At 48.0% G+C, this 21,422-nt stretch overlaps 2 protein-coding genes across 6 annotated transcripts in view; both read right to left on the bottom strand.

Annotated features, from left to right (window-relative positions):
* Positions 1 to 777: 777 nt before the first annotated feature.
* On the bottom strand, positions 778 to 10,113 carry LOC104127111 (malignant fibrous histiocytoma-amplified sequence 1). Of its 4 annotated transcripts, none has more exons than XM_035895244.1 (10): positions 8,583 to 10,113; positions 6,681 to 7,560; positions 5,790 to 6,081; positions 5,169 to 5,355; positions 4,002 to 4,192; positions 3,427 to 3,914; positions 2,657 to 2,814; positions 1,982 to 2,141; positions 1,466 to 1,536; positions 778 to 1,356 (listed from the first exon to the last, which is right to left on the bottom strand). In XM_035895244.1, exons 1-10 carry the CDS (start codon positions 8,599 to 8,601, stop codon positions 1,175 to 1,177), a joined length of 2,628 nt encoding a protein of 875 aa, XP_035751137.1. In that variant the 5' UTR covers positions 8,602 to 10,113; the 3' UTR covers positions 778 to 1,174. The 4 variants fall into 4 exon arrangements, with proteins under 4 accessions (XP_035751137.1, XP_035751126.1, XP_035751117.1 ...); XM_035895233.1 differs by having other exon boundaries at positions 778 to 1,016; positions 1,250 to 1,356; positions 3,427 to 4,192; positions 8,583 to 10,111; XM_035895224.1 differs by having other exon boundaries at positions 3,427 to 4,192; positions 8,583 to 10,110.
* A 659-nt stretch (positions 10,114 to 10,772) lies between these two features.
* The window catches only part of PHRF1 (PHD and ring finger domains 1), a 28,543-nt gene continuing 17,893 nt past the window's right edge, over positions 10,773 to 21,422 (bottom strand). Inside the window, exons 6-11 of one of the 2 annotated variants that reach the window (XM_035895223.1) lie at positions 19,463 to 19,617; positions 15,804 to 18,596; positions 15,021 to 15,097; positions 14,140 to 14,400; positions 12,930 to 13,058; positions 10,773 to 11,728 (exon numbers count right to left, since the gene is read on the bottom strand). In XM_035895223.1, the coding sequence (XP_035751116.1) occupies positions 11,594 to 11,728; positions 12,930 to 13,058; positions 14,140 to 14,400; positions 15,021 to 15,097; positions 15,804 to 18,596; positions 19,463 to 19,617 (3,550 nt within the window). In that variant the 3' untranslated portion in view covers positions 10,773 to 11,593. The remainder of the gene's footprint in view (positions 11,729 to 12,929; positions 13,059 to 14,139; positions 14,401 to 15,020; positions 15,098 to 15,803; positions 18,597 to 19,462; positions 19,618 to 21,422) is intronic. The other variant, XM_035895219.1, reaches the window with a different exon arrangement.

The raw sequence follows: 21,422 nt of genomic DNA on the forward strand, positions 1-21,422 counted from the left end.
GGGACCATCAGGCATCAAGGGGCTGTGCAAAGCAGCATCCCCCCAGAAAGGCCGTGGTGGGATGCCCTGGGTGGGGACCTTTCCTCCTCCACTCCCCCCACCCCAAGGATAGCTTCACCGGCCGGTCCCGGAGCTGACAAGTTGCTTTTCCCCTCCACCAGCTGCTAACATGTGTTTTTGTGGAGTGTGGTCATTTACAGATTTATTTTCTTAAGTTTTCTAAGTTTAAATATATATATGTATAGAAAGGTGCTTCTCGCTTGCTGATGTTGCCTGGACATCTGCCCCCACTATCAGTCAGAGACCTTCACCCCACCCCATCCCCCAAAACCATGGGAGTCCGTGGCCAGCCTTGTCCCAGCTGGCAGCAGGCCCCTACTGGAGCACTTTTCAGGACCTTCTCCCCCTCAGGTTCATTACGAGGAGCAGCTGAGGGAGCTGGGGGTGTTCAGCCTGGAGAAGAGGAGGCTGAGGGGAGCCCTCATCGCCCTCTACAGCTGCCTGACAGGAGGGGGGAGCCAGGTGGGGGTCGGCCTCTGCTCCCTGGTAACGGGCGATGGGACGAGGGGGAATGGTCTGAAGTTGCACCAGGGCAGGTTTAGGTTGGACATTAGGAAAAACTTCTTCCCAGAAAGGGCTGTCAGGCTCTGGAATGGGCTGCCCAGGGAGGTGGTTGAGTCCCCATCCCTGGAGGTATTTAAAAGAAGGGCAGATGAGGTGCTTAGGGGCAGGGTTTAGTGGTGGGATGGCAGGGTTAGGTTAATGGTTGGACTTGATGATCTTAAAGGTCTTTTCCAACCTGAACAAGTCTATGATTCTATGACTCTAAATGAGGTGACGGCCCAGGCATGAAGGGATGCATTCACTGATGCTTTTATTTCCATGCATTAAGGCTGCGAACATGACTTGCAAACAAAGTGTGTTGAGGACAGCTTGGCTTTGGCGAAACAAAAAATACTTCTTCTTTCTTCGGCAAGCGCCTCCCCGCTGGCCCAGGGTTACTCGTGTGAGATGTTCTGGAAAAATAAGGCAGTAACTACACCCTGAAGCACCCAGGGCTCAGCTCTGAGGCACAGAGGTGGTGGTATCTCAGGGAGGAACATGGTAACCAGAGTGCTGCCTGAAGATGGGGGTGTTCCCACCCTGGGCTGGAAGCAGCTGCACCCCCCTCATTTCAGGAGCAAGGGGAGAGGACGAGCCTGGCCATTCCTGTTGGACCCTGGGCAAGGGGAGGTGGCAGCCTCCTTACCTGCCGATTGACCTGGATGCTGCTCTGCCCGAAGGTGGTGGTCCCATAGCTGGTCACGTAATAGTAAGCAGAGGGCTGTGCCGGGGGCTCCTCCGGCTGCTTGGGCACTGTGGGGATGGGGGGGGAGACCATCAGCACCTCCAGCTCCATGAAACCCTCAGCCCTCCTCCCGCCCTGAGCACTGTTGCGGTGCAAACCCAGGACCATTGGGCTCACCTTTGGGCAGGAGCAGCTCTGTGCCAAAGCGGTGCCCGCACGTCCCACAGGTTTTAATGTCTTCCTTCATCCTGCGGAGGAAAAAGCCCTGAGAAGAAGGAGCAGGAGCTGCTCAGAGCAGTTCCCATGGAGGGCAATGCCAAGGCAATAGAAGAGGATCCCTCTTTCCACCCTAACCTGAGGTCCCACCATCGGTGGGACAGCTGCTGCCTTCCCAGGTTCTTGAGCACCTTCAGCTCTTCATGAAACAGGGGGGGCACCTGGCCAGCGTGGACATTATGTGCCTGAACCCCCCGACTCTTAACTCTTTCCACCTTTCTTTCCATGCTTGAATTTCCCACACAAGCAATGCTAACACCACGTGGGACACGGGCTGCTATGGTCAGCAGAAGGGCCTGGCAAGTTTCGCAACTAATTATTTCACATGGCTTTTAGAAGCTGAGCAGCCCCACCAGCATTGCAGTAGCAACCACCCAGCTCCAGCCCTCGGCTTGGAGGGGCGCAGCGCATACGTACATGGCATTTGTGCCATCCATGTCTGGCCAGATGAGCTCCGCGGGACAGCCGGCTGTTCGGCAAGGAGTCTTCACGCACACATGCAGCCCTGGCCACTCCTCAGCAAGCTTCTGGACGATGAACACAACTGCCATGAAGAAGTCCCAGGCAAACTGGAAACCTTCCAGGCAAAAGGAAAATGTCTCGCTTGCTCACAGCCACCCAACCGTGGCAGCCCAGGAGATGCTGTGGTGATGCACACATCGCTTCCAGCCCGCCAGACTATCACCAGAATGACTGGACCACCTCTGTTTCTCAGGTTAACCAAGGCCCATCAGCCTTCAAAGAGAATTTAAAGGTATGTTGGAAATGCTCCCCAACTCGGATGGCCCTTTTGCTTATCACTTGGAAACCTAGCCCGAGACTGTACTCTGCTGGGACCTTATGGGAAAGCATGACCCATTTGCGTCATGAGAAGACTGAAAACTTGACTTTCCACTTTCATGGGATGCTTTGAGAGGAATCTTGACCAGGCTGCATGGAGAAAGGGAAAATCTGTATTTGACTTGCTGGTCTGGCTAGGACATGTGGCAGAGGCTTCTGGCATGCTCTGCCCAGAGCGGTGGAGGCAGCAGAGGGGGTGCTAAGGAGCGACATGTGGTTGGGAGTCATGAAGTAACGATCAGGGATCCTTACCTGTCCTTCCTGCTGGCTTTCTGCACCGGAGCTCCAGGTAGCTGTAGGCTCTCTGGTTATTCTCTTTGATCAGCAGAGGTTTGCCATTGCATATGAGCAGGCAGGTTGCCTTGGCCACCCAGTGCGTGGAGTACAAGGAGCAAGCTCTCACCAGGAACCTGCAAGGAGATTGCCCATGGCTTTCACCACCTTCCTCCCTGCTTATCTCTGGGAGAAAGCGTGGGACCAGTTGGACTGGAAAAATATGAACCCAATTTCAGTAGAAACAACAGAGGAAGATGCCAAGCAAGGGTCTTGCCCTACTGAAAGCTCGAGCAGTAGGAGCAGCCTCTTAAGCCAAGAGCTTCTTCCAGAGTTTGGCCATCCGATAAAACTCTGGACACAAGTCAAGAACCCCATAAGGACAAGAGACCTTCCAGAAACTGGAACAGTCCCAGCACCTGTAGAAACTGGACCATCCTCAGATGGGACTGGGAAACCTCTGACTGCCTGGATGGGCACAGACTAGCCCAAAACCACCCCAGATAGAAGGTGAACCAGAAGAAGCAAGGTCCTTGCTCATGTCCAGGCAGCAAACATCAAAATGGTTCATCCAGGGCTCCACACATCTGTGGCAGAGCTGAGAAGCTGCCCTGGTCTCCTGAGTCCCAGCCTCATGCCTCAGATGATATGGTCTCAAAAGCCAAGGGCTTGCTGACTGTCATACTGGCGCTGCACCGAGAAAACCCCAAACCGCACAACTTCATCGAGGGCTGGAAACCACTGCTTACCTCTGGAAGAAACCCTCAGGTATTTCAGGTGAGAAGTAGACACGGATGTGGAGATCCTCGGGGTGGTCTCCTCCCCACACCTCAGAGACCTCTTCGGTCTGATTCAGATAGGTGGGGAACAAGTACCAGGACTCGCCTTGGGCCCGCGTTGTCTCCCATGGCTTCCCAGGCACAAACTCACTGGCCTGTGGGTTGAGTGCTTTGGCATGCCTCACCTCCAGGCAGAGCTCAAAGTGCTCCAGGAGGCTGAAGAGCTTCCCTCTCCCGCTGTGGGGCCTGGGTCCCATGATTTCCTCAAAGACGTCCTGCATCCCTTCTGAACAGAGCTGGTGCTTCACCAAGGCACGCACGGCCCGGTGACACAGCATTGCCTTTGACTTGAAGGTCCACACCCAGTTGGACTGGTCTCTGATGGTGGCGTGTTCCCCGATCAGCGTGTCCACAGAGATGCTCTCAAGCTGCTGGACTAGGCGGTACCTCACAAGCAGCTGGGTGGGAAGAGAAGGAGAAAAGAGGCAGCAATGCGAGGAGCCCAGCAAAGCTGCAGAGAAGACAGTCCTGATCCCCACACTCACCTTGAACATAGTTATTAGGAAGGCAGGCTGGAGAAAAACAGTGCTTTCCAGGTGCTTGATTTCCTCGTACCACACAACAAGCCCAATGCGGTGGAGGTACCGCAAGATATCCTGGAGAAGCTCTCTGCCCAGGTTGGCCAGGTGCTCGCACTGGGAGAGTTTGCTTAGGAGGTACTGGAGGTCCATCATGCCTAAAGGGAGAGGTGGGAGCTCAGCATGCATCTCTCGGACACCAGTGTTCCAAGGCAGATGCTTTAGAGAGCCAACAAACACCAGCAGCACCCAACATCACCCATGCTGTCCCTGTGGAAGCAGCTGAGACCAGCACAATGCTCGGTGGTTACGGCCCAAAATGCTTTGCCCATCTTCAGCTCTCCCACTTGCCACCCGGCAGCGCCCATGGTCTTGCCTTGTCTCAGTGGTGCCAACAGCCTGCCAGGACCTCAATGGAGCATCTGAAAAATGAGGCTAATACTGGGTTTTTTCATTGTTTGAGAGAGCAGGTTTGTTTCCAGCCAGAAAACCCTCAGATTGCCAGTTAAGCCTCAGATTGCCATTCAGTTGTACAGCGAGACAGATGACAAAACCTGGCTTATCTTCACAAAAGAGAAGCATTTGCTCCTCATCTTCTAATCCGACAGTGGCCAGGGGAGCCAGAGATGACACTGAGTGCTGGTGGTGCTCATACCTGCTTTAGGTACATCAGCAAGGAGCCGGGGCTGCCGGCTGGTTCTGCTAAGTCACTGGAGATGGAGAAGGGGCTAGGGAAGGGGTAGGGGGGCATTAAATAAAGTTAGCAGGACATAAGTTTGGAAACCACAAAGAAGCATTAAAGCTGTGGCGCTCCCTCCTGCAAAATTTTTTTAATTGCTCAGGGTACCTCCAGCCACGGGTTGGTAGATGTTGGCAGACCCTCCTGGTGAAGACACAACTGGCCTTTCCCTATGCTTTTCCCTAGGCACCTGCCTTGGGGGCAGATGCTCATAATGACAGAGCTGGGTAGTAGCAATTAATGCCCCAGTAATAACACAGCAAGATCTTCAGCAGCATCCCCCCCGCACCACATGAGCAGGGCCAGAAGGTGCAGCAAGCACCAGAGAGCCAGTCTCAGCCACAGGACAGCAGGTCCTTCCAGGAAGGTGTGTGTGGGGGCGATGGACCACTCACCATGGTCTGCCATCTCCTCACTTTGTGCAATATCTACAATGGCAGCTTCTACCTGCCTGTAGACAGGTGGCAGCACTCGGACAACCTCGGGGAAGAGCTCTTCATTCTTCACGTGCTCCAGAATAGTGGCCTCAAGCTTTTTGATATCATGGTGATCCATGCAGTTGACAGCAACCAAGTTTAAAATCTGGAAGAGAGGAAGCACATACCTGCCAAAAGCACGTCCAGAGGAGTCTTTTAGCCTGTGGGGTAAAGGAGGGACCTAATCCCAAGGAGGTCACCAAGGGTGGGACACACCGCTGGCTCAGCTTCAGAGGGCGCTGCCTTCACACTTTGCTCTGCAGCAGTTCCCAGGAAGTCACCTGGGGATGGTAAATGCCCCCTCACATTCCTCCCCAGGCACTTGCTACAAACCACGGGAGGAGATGCCTGTCACCAAGCAGGGACAAGGACCCAGTGGGTCACAGCCAGCAGTTACCACGTCCGCCCCAGCCCCAGGGAGCAGCTGCAGTAGCAGCCTGGTGCATTAGCACCAGGTCACCATCACCAGTAGCATGCTGGGCTGCCAGAGACAACAGGGTGACCACAGACAGCAAGGAACCATGATAATCTCAGCCCTACGGTTAACGTGCAGCTCTCCATCTCCTTCAGCCTCTCCCACTGGTCCGCGTAAAACTCGGGCTCCTCGCTGCCCTCCAGGTTGTCAATGAAGTGAGCGAGGTTGCTTTTTCTCTCTGCCAGCATGGCTGCAATCTTGGCCATGATGTCGTGCCTCTTCTTCTCTACCTCCTCTTCCTGGCAGCAGTCCACATGGGTTCCCACGGGAAGCACCACCGAGTTTGGGACTCGCATGGACAGGTTGTTGATCCAGAAACCAACGAGCTCCTTGAAAGTCTTGTCATTAGTTTGGTACCTGGGGAGGGAGAGAAAGAAAATCCCAAATTTACGTCTAACCCTTCGGATCTCCAGCCAACTTCCACACCAGCACAGGCCTGACCATGGAATCTTCTCTGGAGAAGAGCTCAGATCTCCTAAGCTGTCATGGGCTGTATCCAAGCTCATTCTTAAGTTTCCCATCCTCAAGCTAAGCCAGTTAAATCTATGGGGTGTAGCAGAGTCCATCCCTGCTGTGGATAGGAGCATCCCTCTGTACCACAAAGCCCAAGTCTGATGCTCCCTCCATGGTCAGGGAGCACCACAAGATACAGGAGGGCTCACAGAGGTATTTCCAGGACAGAAAGCAAAGCCGGTTGGACAGGGATCAATTGTCACGTAAGGTGTTGATGCTCATCTAACCTCAAAACAGAGGACTTTGGTAAGCTGATGACACATCTCTCACTTAAGAGAGTGATCTGCAAAAAGAGGGAGATGGAGAGCTTAGCTACTCCAGCAGTGAGAAAGCCAGGCACTGAGGTCCAATGGAAATGGTGTGAACCCGCACTGGGGGAAGCTTCCCCAACCCCTTTTTTCTTCTCCCACTCCACTTTGAATCCAAAGCAGCTCAGCACTTACATGTGGAGATTGATGACAAGGATGACAAGTGCCTGTGGGGTGATGAACACATGGTGAGTCATGTAGTACTCCAGCTGGCCGGCAAAGTCCCAGAAGAGAAATGTGAAGTCCTTGATCTGGAACTCACTAATCTCTATCCCAACCGTTCGCTCTTCCTTGGGCACCGGTTTGCTTTTCCCTTGCTTCAAGCTTTTGCAGATGGTGGACTTCCCTGCCAGTGAGGCCCCCAGGAACATGGTCTTGACCCTCTTGTCCTCCTGCCCTGAACCACACTGAAGCTGGTTGAAGTAATTCCGGATCTGCTGGATACCACCAGCACACACTTCACTGGGTGGCTCCCGGAGGGGATTTCCATTGGCCTTGAACATTTTCAGGGATTGCCCCTGGAAGAGCTCCTTGGGGAGCTGGCGAAGGGCATTATTCTGCACGTGGAGCTCCTGTAAGTATGCCAGCTGCAGGACAGGCTGGGGGAAGGTCCGGAATAGGTTGTTGGAGATGTTGAGGTACTGGAGGCTGCCTCGACAAGCTGCCAGGTCCATGGGAAGGGCACTGAGACGGTTGTTGTTCAGCCGCAAGTGTTTAAGCCTGGGGAGATGAGAGAAAACCCCCTCTGGGATCACCCGGATTTGGTTCTGATTTAGCTCAAGCTTCTCTAAACAGACCAGGCTCTGGATTTCATTGGGAAAGTCCACAATCTCATTCTTGGACAGTATCAGCTTCTTCAGGTTGCAAAGCTTAGAAATGCCGGTGATGCTCCTGAGCTTGTTCCTGTCGAGGTCAAGGCTCTCCAGCACGGGGTTGCTCAGGACCGCTGGAGGCAGCACGCGCAGCCTCTGGGTAGAGAGAGTCACTTCACGCCAACTGTCCTCCTGCTCCTGACCTGGATGCATGGGATAAGGAAGGTGGTTAAGAGAGACTTTCCCCCTTTGGGTTGCTCACCATTTTTTTCCCTTGAGCGCTGCATGACTTTGGGGTCATTTCAGCCAGCAAGGAAAAGCAGAGGCAAAATGCAGGAGCTGGTTGAACAGCGCGATCGGAGCTGCTGCTTGAGCTGCAATCCTGTGTCCTTTTGAGAGGAACCACAGCTGAGGCACAAGGATCTTGGATGGGCCTGAAGACACAGGTGGAAACGGTGCCCACCAGACATTGACCGGTAGCCCAAGCATCGCATTAACAGCTTTGCTCTGCTTAAAGCACTGCAAGCCCTCCGGCCGCAGATGCATCTACCCTGAAACCAGCAGGTTTCTAATCCCAGCAGCGGGCTGGCAGGGCAGAGCCGACGTCAGGAGGAGAGCTGCTCTCCAAATAACTCAGCCCAGCGAAGCTCTCGACCACAGCTAGGGAGATGCATTGAGGCCATGGCTAGTGAGTTCAGACACTTCCTCTCTCACATCCTCTCCCCCCACTCCAGATTCATGCTGCAATTCCCCGCAGAGATGCTCCCAAGCCCCAGGAGAGCAGGAGAAAAACACAGTGACAGTGGGGTCCCTTGCAGGACAGGGGAAGGGACTCGCTGATGGCCAAGAACATCCCCGAAAGGAGGGTGTTCAGAGCAGAGAGGTTTGCAGGCGAGAAGAGTGCCAGGGGAATATGGGATGGGGGTCGCACGATACTAGAACAAAACACGGTCAGATTTGCTCTCCTCTTCCTCGTTTCACTTCCTCACCAGATGATGCTGGGCATGACAGATCCTTGCGCAAGGCAGCCTGCTTAGGACCGCCACATCATCAGTTCTCAGCATCACCACTTAAACCTGGGACACACGACAAGCCCAGCACGAAAGCAAGCTTTCACCCTCCCCCAAACGCCCAGTCTCTCCTCCAGTGCCACGGGAGAGACAAGCCAAAGGGCTCCCACCACCACTCTGAACCAGAGCGGCAACGAGCCAGGGCAGCTACTCACAGGCTCTGGGCTGGGTCATGGCCCTGCAGCGTGGCACCCGCTAGATCCTCCCGGTCGCTCGGCCTCGCCCTTATATTTCCTCCTCTTGTTTTGCTCCCCGCCTCCCCAAGCTCTGCCCAGGAGCCCCACCCTCTCTTCCTCCATCCATCCTCAGAGCAGCTCCCAACAAACCCAAGCACCTCCTGTCAGATACCAGGGCCACGGGTATGTCCAGAAAGCAGCTCTGGAGTCACCTAGGAGACAAAGATGGTGGCAGAATAGCTCCTGAGTCAACTTCTTATGGCAGCGTCCCTGCCTTTGCCAAAGGAGCTTTTGGTGTCACCACTGTTGCAGAGGAGAGAAAGGACACTAATAAGAGGTTATGCTACTCCCAAACTGAGTAAGAAAGATTTCTTCCCTTAAACAGGCGGCAACATCTAATCCAAGAGGGTCAACCAGAAAGAAAAAAAGAATGCAAGGAGTATGCACAGTATACCAGAAAAAAACCCATTTTTTAGAACATGCCAGAAGGGGCATTTTTAGGTGTTTCTCATTGCCTCTCCCAAGGGGAGCTTACAGTTTGATGGATTTACTTAACGGTGGACAGAATGACAGAGCCAGTGGTTTTGTTCAGATAGCTTCAGGGGAAAGCGCGGGCAGAAGGTAGCGTTTTCGGCTCCATTGCTCCTCCAGGCAATGGCAGGCACAGAGGTAACTGAAATGAAAATCCTTGCACCGCATGCACTCCTGCCAGACCTTGCCACGGGCCGTTACCTTTACTGCCAAGGTTAACAACAAGCAAGAATTTAAAGCAGTGAATCGGTCTGAGGAACAAACCAGGTTGGCATTGGCTTCCTGGTCAACAGTGCAGCTGCTTCTACCGTTTGGTCAAGCTTTGTTTTTCATGCCACCTACCCTTTTTCACTCGTGCAGGTGAGTTATTCCAGACTTGTTCCTCCAGTCCATCCAAAGGCGCCCAATTTCCAGCCTAAGTGTATTCACAATTAGATCACATTCCTTCATTCCCGTGCCAATAGTGCCATAAAAGTTTCTGGATTTTATCTTGTCAAGAAATCTTGTGTTTACAACCCCACACCATACTCTAGGTACGTATTTTGGCTACAAGTTTAGCTTCAAAACTAAAGCTTCTCTTCCAGCTGTTCTTTTGCTGTCTTAGCGAGCCTTTGTCCCAAAATCTTCAAAGAAAGCCCCAAAGTTATCAACCCCTTACACTCCATTCAGGCTGCACTTTCGTACAGGAAGCAGAGCCAAGGAAGATAAACTCCAAAACGCTCAGGGCTCATCTGTAAACATGTTGTAGGATGGTGAATGATGGGAGTGAAGCGTTTCGCCAGTCTGACAGTACTGGTATATGGGCTTGTTTTGTTTAAATAACGAAATAAAATTAAAAAACCCTCCCCAAACGAGCTACACAGCCAAAATTACAGTATGCAGACAAAAATCTGATGACTGAAATCAGAATTCACTGAAAAGTTAGCAACTCCAGCAAGGGATCAAAGGTCTTGCTATTTGTGAGTTTGCCTATGCTCACCAGGGGAAAAAAAAAAAAAAAAAAAAAAAAATAAGGGCTGCAGTTACTTGCTTTATAAAACTCGTCCCAGAGAACCTAAGTGATCCTCTTTGAAGACAAACAGCAAGGCTATCCCCAAAGAGGGCAGTTTCCAAGTGCACTCCGAGAAGTTGGGAAAGCCCTCACGTAAGAGGTGTTGCTGCCATCTGGTCCCCCAGGCCACGTACATTCAGTTCCCGTTGAAGGGAAAGCCAGTTTCTAAGTTGTAATTTACTGGTTTTCTCTTCAGCTTCCCTCTTAGATGTCTACTCCCTAACACGGTCAGATGGGGCATGATGCTTTTTGTCACGTTCAAGGGCACTGAATGTATTTGTAAGTGACTGTATTTCAGATGATCGCTTAAAAAGATGGGTTGCTCTGCCGTACATGCAGACAAGGAGGGCTTTTAAAGAAAGCGAGATGAAGTCAGTACATGGACTCCTTCGCTTCTTGATAGGAAACCCAGTCCTCCTACAGAGGAGGAGGAACAATTGCTTACCCAACTCCAATCCTCTTCTAGAAACACCAAATTCCTTACGCAAGAGCCAAGCGCGCAGGTTTATACAGAATAGCTAGGGCAAGAGGCAGCTGTAAGACAAACAAATGACACCTGCTATAGGACTAAAACCATTCAAAATAACTTTATAAATTCTGTCACATTTCTGCTTTGTACATCAGTTCAACCTTATCCCTCTGGCTTGTTACTGAAAATTCACAATGCTCGCTTTTTGTTTTGTTTTTTCCCCCAAAAGGCAGACACAAAACCAGCCATCAGTGCATTATTTACAGAAGTGCAACACAGTCTCCCACCCCAAAATTAAACTTTTCACTAACAAGATACTTCCAACAGAACGTAAATAAACACCATGGCTTGAGCAGTGTTTCTGAAGTCAGTTTATAAAGGTTAGCTCAATTCTGCAATCCCCAAATGACAGAGCGAGTAAAGCTTCGCTCACCATCAAACGGGCTAAAAATACAACATTTCAAGTATTAAATCAGAAGTTTCTAAAGACAATCTGTATTTCGATAAATAAACACAAGGGAAACAGTATATAGCTCGCAATATACTGTATATGAAAAGTGGTGTCCAGTTTCAAACTTTTAGCAAGACAGGTGCCCAGCCCAAAAATGTGATCAAAGTAACCCTGAAAACTGCAGCAATCCGGGAGTCCCAAACATTAATCTCTTCTGTGTTTCCCCTCGAATTACTCTGCTGGTCTGAGGCATTTGATTGTTATTTAGTTCTACAGTAGGTAATCCAAAAAAAAAAAAAAAAAAACCCAACAAAAACCCCCAAGTTCATTCCCATATGGAAACAATTCAAAAGAAGGTTCCGCAGATAAGTCCTATTATAATCTTGCTTCTCTGCATGTTATTTTCAATGAGATGCAACTGCAGATCTGTTATTCCCTCTGGTGTGGTGTTCGCAGCCAGCATAGGTCAGTCCAAGTCATGCTGGCTCTCAGTTCTCCACTTCACGGGTATCTTCGCCATCAGATTTCTTATGTTTCCGCATATGTTTGTATTTTTCCACATACGCCTTCACCAGATTAGCTACCTTCATAGGGTTGATCTCTCCACTCTTACTGTGGCAGATCTACAAGGAATTGAAAAAGGCATTTGGTCAATTAACAGTATTGCAGCAGTTCAGGCAGGCAACAGACAAGTGATACAGAAGCCCTAAGCTTCCCGGGGGAACAGATTCCTGCACAGGCCTTTGAGTCTCACAGCAGGATACATAAAGCAGAAAACTCAACAAGGAAAAGAGTAATATTTTACTTCAAGCATTCCAGAAATGGCCCAGGACTTATCTATTGAGCACCAACTGAATGCAGAAGCATCTCTGAAAGTAGAATTATTCATTTTTACTATGGGCTTTTCTGTCCAGACAGTTTTACACAATAGATGACAACCAAGGAAGTGTTGATTTCCCATTTTTCTGATTATTTTGAGGAAGCGATGCTCAGATTAAAAGAATCTGGCAGTTTTTGAGGGCCCATTTTGAGATATGGGAGAAAGCAAACAGACCCCACAAAGAACTTGATCGGTGTTCAGAGTGACTTCAGCAGCAATGGGTGTTGCTCAGCTCACCTACAAACCACACCTGAGATTCATACAGGTCACGTAGAAGATGGGGAATTGCAGCCATTATCTCAGGAATTTTGATTTATGATGGAATTTCTCAGCGATAGCAAGAATGCAGGGCAGGGAGAGAATACAGTTCTCCAGGGTATCATTTAACTGCCTTGACCACAAGAGCATTACTTGCTCTCAAAAGACAACATTTACCTGCTGATCAGGTCTTTTTTAGCCACGATCTGGTCAGCACTAAGATTTGAGACAAAAGTCAACATCAGCCAAATTGCAAGGCCCTCTTCCAAAGTTCAGGGACACCACAAGATGCTGAAGGAATTAACGCACAAAGTATTTTCTCACTTTATCAGAAAGAGCTTGACAATTCTGGCCAAAGTTCTTAATGAGAGAGACTTGACCATTCTCACGCAAGGCAGGTACCATGCAGCGTTTCAGCTCAGGCAGCTTAAGCTTAGCAACGTTACGGACCACTGAAAACCCAATCTTCTAAGAGGAACAGTCTGACAGCTCTCATCAATGGCACCACTCAGTCCTGCTTAAAGCAGCCATTGCTTTACCACAAGACTGCAGAGTTATGAGCCAGAGTCCAAAGATCTGCTACTCCGTCACAGCACTAATTGCTGAAGCTGGCAAGTGCATTCCAAAGTATGCCGCTTATTCAACGATCTGCACAGCTCCTCCTCTTCATTTCACTGTCACCTTACCTTTTGCACTGCTTTTCGAAGAATGTTCTTGTACTCCTCCTTTGTAATCTCCCTCTTCTGGTAAAAAGGTTTAATAGCAAGTTTCACTTCTTCCACAGCCCTTTCCTGCATGTGAAGCTTCTTCATGTACTGCACAGCAAAGAGAAGTTGATTACCTTGTGCTATCTTGGGAATGGTTTCTGAATCTATTTTTCTTAGAAATGCTCTAACAATGAAAATACTCATTTCACAATTTCAACCGCCCAAGTAACAGCTAGCCTCAAAGTGATTTCGTTTACTGTAAATTGCAGTCTTGAAACAAGTACCAGTTCACCTTACGAGGAAGCCTTGTTTAAGCAAGTGACTACAAAGTCCTCTTATTAATTTTGGTCTCCTCCTTTCCTTCCAACAGCTCTGAAGTAAACACACATCCATCTAACGGCATCAGATTCTAAAAGCAAGTCATAGCTGCGAATATAAAGCTTCAGGTAGCTATAAAGGCATTCTGAAAATTGCAGAGTTGCCTATTAATTAAGGATTAGGGATGACATCGGAACATACTCTATCAAAACAAGCTCACAAAAACGGCTTCTCATAAATGGAGGTTCGGTGGGAAAAGCATCTTACTGTTTTGTTTTGTGGTAGAAAGTAAAATAATTGGCTAAGAAGGTTTTATTCTTGTGTTAACATCCACAACGCTTAGAGCGGATGGTCTGTACAGGAAACCCAAAACTCAGCAGCAAGGGACTAGCACTGCAAAATCTCCAAAGTATTTTACTACCTTTGCATTTTCAGTGCTGGTAAGCAGCAAGATACAGTCCTACCTCTCTACAGGACTGTTATGAGAATTGCCATTCATTTCAAAGCTGGAGGGGAAAGGAGAAAACCAGGCGTTTGGAGAAATTTGGACGTTCTGGCTTCTGAAAAGTCCCTTCCAAACATTCATGCAAGGAAGTTTCAGAACTTTAAAAATGTATTTTAGATGCTTTTATCCCTCTCTGTCTTACTGCAATGAAGCAGTAGAAAGCGGAACCGTCAAATGGAAAAAATCCCAAAAGAATTAAAAAAGGAAGGATTGCCTGACGCTCCTGGGTTAGCACAGTCAGTCACCAAAACCAAGAGTGACAACAGGGGCTGGGAAAATACAGTACAGAGAAAGTTAAAAACTTTAAAAGGTCAAATAAACAGCTCATTAGTGTTATACATTTGCTACTTGATAGCGTTCACTCACTTCCTCGTTTTTCGTTTTATCCACTGGAGGTTTGGGTGCTTTGATCTTCTCTTCTGTGTTTCCAACAGAAGCAGCTTGGATTCCTGGTTCAGATGCAGTAGCCAGGCTGCCCGGCTCCGGAGTCAGGCTCTGTCCTGCCATGCAGCCAAGCGCTGGAAGACTACCCTGCATGATAAACTGAACCGTGGGCTGGCTGACAGGGGCGTAGGGGGGAAGGCTTGAGGGCAGAGGTGGTGTCAAAGGTATATTTTGACAGTACACCTGTGAAACAGATACAATTTTGTCAATGCTTGTACTTACAAAAGAGAGCATCACGTCAGGATTTTCAGAGCACCTTTTAGCCACTCCAACAGGAAAGTGATTACTAGTTTAAATCAGGGAGGCTAACACCCCAGCCCTCACCTAGGTCTCTGTGCACCAGGAGCACCAGCCCCACTCGCCTTTTAACTGGTGGGCAGCACAGACTGATGGCACAGACCAGTGCCACCAGGCCAATTTTTACAGCCTGATCACAATCGGGGAGAAGCTTGCAGCTTCTCAAAGAGCACCACCATCTTTCCACAAGTTACTGCTGAAAATAGAAGTTGCATGTACAGAGCAGAATTAAAAGAAAATGTGCTTCTTCAACTGTCAGGACCACCTGAGAGATTAAATGATTAGAGGATTGCTGTGGCGTATGGGCTGTATGAAATGTACCACACGCAGAGGAAGGCGACCTCTGCTATGAGAGGAGGGTGTTGCACAACGAGGGCACAGATGAGGTGGGATGCCTTCCATGACACTTGGGTGCCGGAATAGGAACCAACCTGAGAGGAATCTAGATCAGGAAACATAGGCTCAGGAATCATATAATTGGTTGGAGGAGGCTCATTTAACTGCACCTGATTTAACGTTTGGTTCAAGTCCTCTGCTTTCCAGGCCCCTTCTTTTGCTCGCTGAAGTTTGTAAAATGGCATCCCTAGGTTCCCCAGGAGAAGGAAAAGAAAACATTTAAGTACAAAATAAACCTAACAGGTCAAAGATTCAAAGCCAGTTATATTTAAACAAATGAAAATAAAAAAGACCTAACAACAAAGGCAGCTATAAAAGGATTTTGTTTAGCAGTCATCAACATTTCAAAGCTTCTGATAATAGAGGACTTACCATCCCCTTGAGCAACTGCTTTTTACTGGGTTTCCACAAGAGTAACCAACAAGAACCACACAAGCAACTCTGTCAACACACATAGCACAGGGTCCCAAGCCAAACTGTTTTTCGCAGCTTTGGCTTAGCATAGCTCACAGGAGCGAGCTACAGAGATCTGTCACACTCCGTGGTTCCGAGAAGTACTCATAAATTCTGAAGGCAAAACAACCGTTCTAGTTAACTGCAGAAAGGGTGGAACGCAGGCTGCCAGTTCAGAGATCAGGTTGCAATATGCTCTTCACGGCCGAACAAGCTGCCGCTGGCTAGCTGAGCTGTGCTGACAGCATGGCCTCTCCAATTCATTAACACAACCCACCTCATGATTTCAACAAGTACAAAATGCCAGCTCTCAGGATTGGAAACCACAGGATCACCCCAGCTCAGATGACAGAGCTGTTACACTACAGCCAGGCACCAAAACCCCAAGCCTTATACAGCCTGCTTCAACTGCTGTTTTGTTTTCCAAAAGAGAGACTTACTTGGAGCTTTCCCGGCAGACAGTGTGCCGCTTTCTTCCTCTTGAAGATTCCAGGTAACTCTTTTCACTGGTGCTTTTGATTTCAGTGCAGGACCCTGAGGTACCACCTCCAGTTCAGGCTTACTGAAATTACCAGTTTTCTCATTTGACACAAGGCACTCATCTTTAACCTCCTTCACACAATCCGTTATTTTGCTTTTGGGCAAGCTTTGAATTGGTGCAGCCTCAGTCGGAGCGTGCATGATAACTTCCTTCTTTGGAGGGGGTTCCATCAGAGATGGACATAATGCAGTATTTTCTATTTTAACAGTGATCTCAAGGTTTGTATTGCTACAGCTACCAAGCACTGCTGGATCACTACTACTCATTAATTCTGTTTCAGCAAAAGAATCCACATTGCCAACCGGAACACAAATGTTTGTGATCTCTGGCACAGGGAATGCAGTTTCACTGGTCAGTTCCTGACAGATGGGCTCTACCTTTATAGTTTCTTGGGCCTCACTCAGTTGAACGGGGGTCTCAGTTTGTATTTCCTCAAGCTTGACATTTGGTTGGATGGTTATGGAAAGCTCTTCCAGTACTAGCTCCTCCTTTGGCTCTTGTTTGAAGGAATGGGGTTGCTCCAGACACCTGGACACATTTTCAACTACAGGCTTTTGACACTTTTCTGGTGGAGGAGGAAGCGAGGTCTCTTTTGATCTGTGCTTTCTTTCTTTGGAACGTGATCTCGATCGTGGTCTTTTTTCCTTTGATTTGCTGCTTTTGTGCTCCCGAGATCGAGATGCAGACCGAGACCGAGACCTCCACTTTCTCCTCTCCCGAGACCTGGATCTCGATCTCTTTCTGTCCCTTGACCTCAAGCTACTATCTTTATCATACCTCTCATAGCTTTTTTCTCTCCTGTGTTTCCGCCTCTTAGTCCTCTCAATGCTATTCGATCGGGAGCGTTCCCTCCATCTTGATCTTGATCGAGAACGTCTTTTCTTTTTCCTATTTTCATAAAACTCAGAAGTACTTCCAGGACTACCTGAACGTGACCTAGATTTCCTTCTCTCCCTAGACCAAGAAGTTTTTGCCTTTTTATCCTTGGTTTTATCCTTCGTTTTCTTTTTTTTAGACCGCTCGTGACTGCTAGAACGGTCAGTAGAAGACCTCCTGCTCTTAGATTTCAGTGTGTGTGTTTTGCTATGCTCTTCTCCACCTGACCAAGAGGTAGATCTGGAGCTTCGGTCCCTTGAGTGTGCTCTATCCCTAGACCCTGATCGGGATCTCTTACGCTCTTTGACAAGTGCCTTTTTCCTTTTCATCTTCTTTTTGCTTCGGGAGCTGGAGTTTGAACAGGATCTGGAACGTGATCGCCTCTCTGTCTGTTCTACCTTTTGGACTTTCTGCTGCCCATCGTTCTTTGAGGGACTCTCCGGTTCTAGTTTCACATTAATATTAGGTCTAATCAATTCTTCAGCATTAAAGAACACATTAGGGCCCTCTCTGCTTTCTTCCTTTAAACACTCTGCATTAGAAGTTTGCTTAACAGCAGATGAAGTACAAGGACCGCTTAGAAAGTCTTCCTCATCCATATTGTCTTGTTCCTCTGTATCGGAGATCTGTTCTACAATCCTGCTTTCTACCGTCATGTCATCATGAGACTTTGTGTTACTAGGTGGTACATCAGAGTCAGCCCCAGATCCAAATATATTTTCTACCACGTAAGGGGTGAAACGACGGACAGTTTGAAACGTTTGAACTTTTGGATTTTCAATGGAAATAGTCCTAGTAATATTAGTTAGGGGAATCCCTGAGCCAAGCCTTTCAGGACTGCTGCTTGCTGAACTTGAATCTGATCCTGTTGGCTCAAAGGGATCATATATTTCACTTTTGACCTGCTTTTTCTTAACTGAGAAAAGAGGTGAAGGACTCTCTTTCTGTTGCACTTTGTCATCCACAGGGCGGAAGGTGTTACAAAATCCTGGGTTAGACAGTCTGCCGGGATGCCCTGCGTTTCCAGGAATATTGATTTTAAAACTCTCGAAAGAGCTTGGGCCTTTGCTCCTCGAAGCGCCCAGTAGCGATGAACTGCTATACACGCCTGCACTGGTAGAAAAAGACACCGCGCTTGTACGCGTTTGTTGCTGAGATTCCTTGGCATTTGACTTCTGACTTTCCACCTTGCTACCCTTTCCCGGCTGATTAGTGCTCTCTTTGCCAGTCAGCTGGGTTATACAGGAGCTGGGGATGTCACAGCTTTGGTTTCCTGTGGGTTCTGGCTCCACCTGCTTGCTGCTGGTTTCCTTTTTAATCTTTGGTATCCTGGGAAGCTCAAAGATGTCAATTCTCTTGGGAGGTGGTTTCAATGGCTGCCTCACAGTTACAGCTTTTGAGCCAGAATGCAAGTTACAGCTCAGGGGCTTTGAAGATGAGTCAGTGGGTGCAAAGTTTTTAGAGTTTCCATTGAATCTGGGCATTTCATCTAACTTGGAGCCATGCCTGCTTAGAGTAGCTATATTCTGAGTCTGAACAGACCTGGGTGTCATTGAATATTCTGATTTTACAGTTGCCTTTTCTGATGTAGTCTGTGCAGGGTTTGCTGCAGGCTCAATCCTGCTCAGTGACGGTGAAGGCGATGGAAACAAGCTTGAGGAGGAGGGTCTACTGTGAGTACTCAGCCCCGAGGAAACTGAAGGTCCAGCAATGGAGCTGCTTGCTGTGGTCCCTGAGTGCACTGTACTCGGTTGGGTGTTATGTCCTGAACCATCATCCACTCTCGAGTCATTCGCTGATTTTCTGTGAAGTGGAGCTATGGCATACAAACAAACAATTAAGCTTTTCAGTAGGTACGTGGACATACTCACCCAATATTAAAAGAAGTACTGAGCTAATTATTTCAAGTTCCGCTTTGGTTTGCAAACATATCACACAGTAATAAGGCAGTCCAATAGTTCTTTTGGTCAGATGCTCAAAGTTTAATGCCAGACAACTGCATCTTTGAGGTAAACACTAACGTTTAGGAAATAAATTACTCTGTTCTGTAGATACCCTGTTTATTAACACCAGATGTTTATTTAACACCAGATTTGTGTTTTATTATCCTGTAGTCACCGATAGATAAAAATGACTATAACAGAGGATGTTATACGTACTTATTTTAAGAATAAAGCTCTAAGTTCCAATTTGAAGAGATTCTTTCCAAGTAATACCATGCCAAGACACAGCTGAAGATGCTAGCACGTATTCTTTGCAAAAGTAGAGCTCTAGAAACTCCCTGCCAAGGTCCTCATCACTGCTTTTTGAACCCAAGTACAGTTCACAGGCATGGCAGCAATGTGTGACAAATGCCAGAAGAAATGGGTACTAAGATATCTCTGCTTTATCAAGTCCTCCGTTTTTTTTATAACACAGCATGAAACTACAGTGCAGTACTTCTGAAAGAAGAAAACTACCTATTAAAACCAAACTCCTCCAGTAACATCTCAGCTCTGCAATTAAAACAGAGACAAGTAACACTATTTCAGAGCATACACAAGAGTCTTACTAGATGGATTACTGCTGGCAACTACTGAATCTATCAGTATCCCTATGTTTGAAGCTATGCAGCCTGTAGGACCAGGGCAGACATGGATGAAACAAAGAGGCTAATTGCACTATTACGTGCCAAACCCTTACCTGCCTTCTTCGCCGTCAGCGAACCATCTCTATTGATGACCACATCCGAACTACTCATCATGAGAAAGCTCTGTCCAGACAGGATACTTCCCAACAGATCAGGCACAGGGGCAGCTTCTGCTTCTTGATCAGGACTCAAGGCAGGTACACTGCTTCTGCATGTTTCAGAGGGGTTATATTTCCTTTACTCTTACAGCACTTGTTCTATACACACACATTACATTAAAAAGAAACCAAAATCAAGGGCGTAAACAGACGTCAGCCAGGGAAGTTCACTTGTAGTTTTGGCTTCAGTAGAGTCATTCAGCCCCCATCTCCCTCTGACAAACAGAAGGGGAAGCTTTTACTGACTTCCCACAGGAACACCACAGGATAGGAAAGCATGTAATCATACCAGAGACCTTTGGTAAACAAATGTTTTCAATCTTATTTAAGAGTGGTGCTCACCGAGTGCAAGAGCGGGATATCAAGATTAACTTTCCAGCACATTTAAGATGCTTTTCTGAAGTGTAAACCATTGGTTCAGTACTTGAGAGATATTTCCATCCCAGCTGCCTCTCTTCCCCCACCAAACCACGATCACAAATGTATTCCTCAGGCCTACACTGCTATCTAAAAAAATTCATGCAGCTTGAAACAGTGTTTAGCACCAGTCAGAATACACATAGGTGTCTACTGGTTGGCTAGCTAAGAGCATGGCATAGGAGGAATTACACTGGAAAACAACAACAATGCTCCCGCACACATGACAACACAAACACACCCCTTTATGCATTACTCAAATCTTATGAAAATGGTTTAGCTTAAGTTCTCTGTTCTTGAAATATGGACTGAAAAGGTTTGAGTGTTTAAAAAAAAACCACAAAGCAAAAAACCAAACAAACAACTTCAAAAGGGACCAATAGACCCAGCTCTTCGAGGGAGCTACGTTTCGTTTCTGTAAGACAACAAATAAGCTTTCCAAACATAATGTACAAGAAACCCCTGTGATATACAACAGAAAAAACAAAATGGGAAGGCTAAATGAATTGGCCACCCAGGCCAGAGCAGAAAACTCACTGTAGTCCAGGCAAGTCAATCCTTTAGAAAAGCTGAATTTCAGGTAAACAGTTCTACCTTCTAAACAAGGTGCTTCTCAGATAACTCAAGAGGACACGGAAAGCTTCCTGAAAGGCTTCCTTCAGGATTGAGATGGGAAAGGTAGAGAAATATTCTAAGGTACCATAGAAATATACTGTCTTAATCCTGAGAAACCAACCTTTGCCATAAATCGGATGCACTGGAAGACAGCCATGTAAGCCTCTCACACTGCTCTCGTCATTTAAGCTCAGCTCCCTCCATTTCTCCAAGTCTTCAGCTCCCTCAGCCTTGCAGTTTTCTGTGACTTGGTTGGTATCTGCCTCAGTCATTTTCCCAATCCCTTTTCTTCTCGTCATGCTCTGGCTCCCTGTGTCCTACCCCTGTGCACTGCGTCCTACACCCCAGTCCTGAAAACCCACTGTGGTTGCCAGTGGGAGGCACCCAGCAACCCTCCCTGGCCCGGGCAGACATAGTGGCACACAGTTTGCACACACACAGGCATCTGTCAGACAGCAAAGCAACTGTTAAATGGTAGGATCAAAGTGTTTTCTCTCAATTTTCTGAGCTCCAGCAAATGGCAGAGGTGGGTACATCCCTCATCTCCTCCTCTGGATGTGCAGTTAGATTCCCCGACCCTCTCAAATAAGCAAGCGGTTTTTTAAAGGTTAATGAGACTGAGATTTAAAACATGCTAATAGGGTTACTAAACAATCCCAAAACAGAAAGCAGAAAGAACCAAATTAGGGTGGGAATACCAATTTGAAATTTCAGTGCAATAGTTAGAGCTATTATGAAAGAAAAAGTGTGTGTCCTTCAACATAAAAAAAGAATTCTGGCATAAAAAGCTGTGGTTATCTACACGTGTGCAGGCACACACACC

The sequence above is a fragment of the Egretta garzetta genome, unplaced genomic scaffold, assembly GCF_000687185.1.
Source record: "Egretta garzetta isolate BGI_Z169 unplaced genomic scaffold, ASM68718v1 scaffold650, whole genome shotgun sequence".
In the NCBI taxonomy this organism is placed as follows: Eukaryota; Metazoa; Chordata; class Aves; order Pelecaniformes; family Ardeidae; genus Egretta; species Egretta garzetta.

Bases quoted from the DNA above. Each gene is read 5' to 3' on its own strand.
- LOC104127111 (XM_035895224.1), bottom strand. The intron at 4,193-5,168 runs GTGAGTGGTCCA...CTCTCCCTTTAG, and splicing joins TGAGGAGATGGCAGACCATG to GCATGATGGACCTCCAGTAC. The intron at 1,357-1,465 runs GTGAGCCCAATG...CCATCCCCACAG, and splicing joins AGAGCTGCTCCTGCCCAAAG to TGCCCAAGCAGCCGGAGGAG.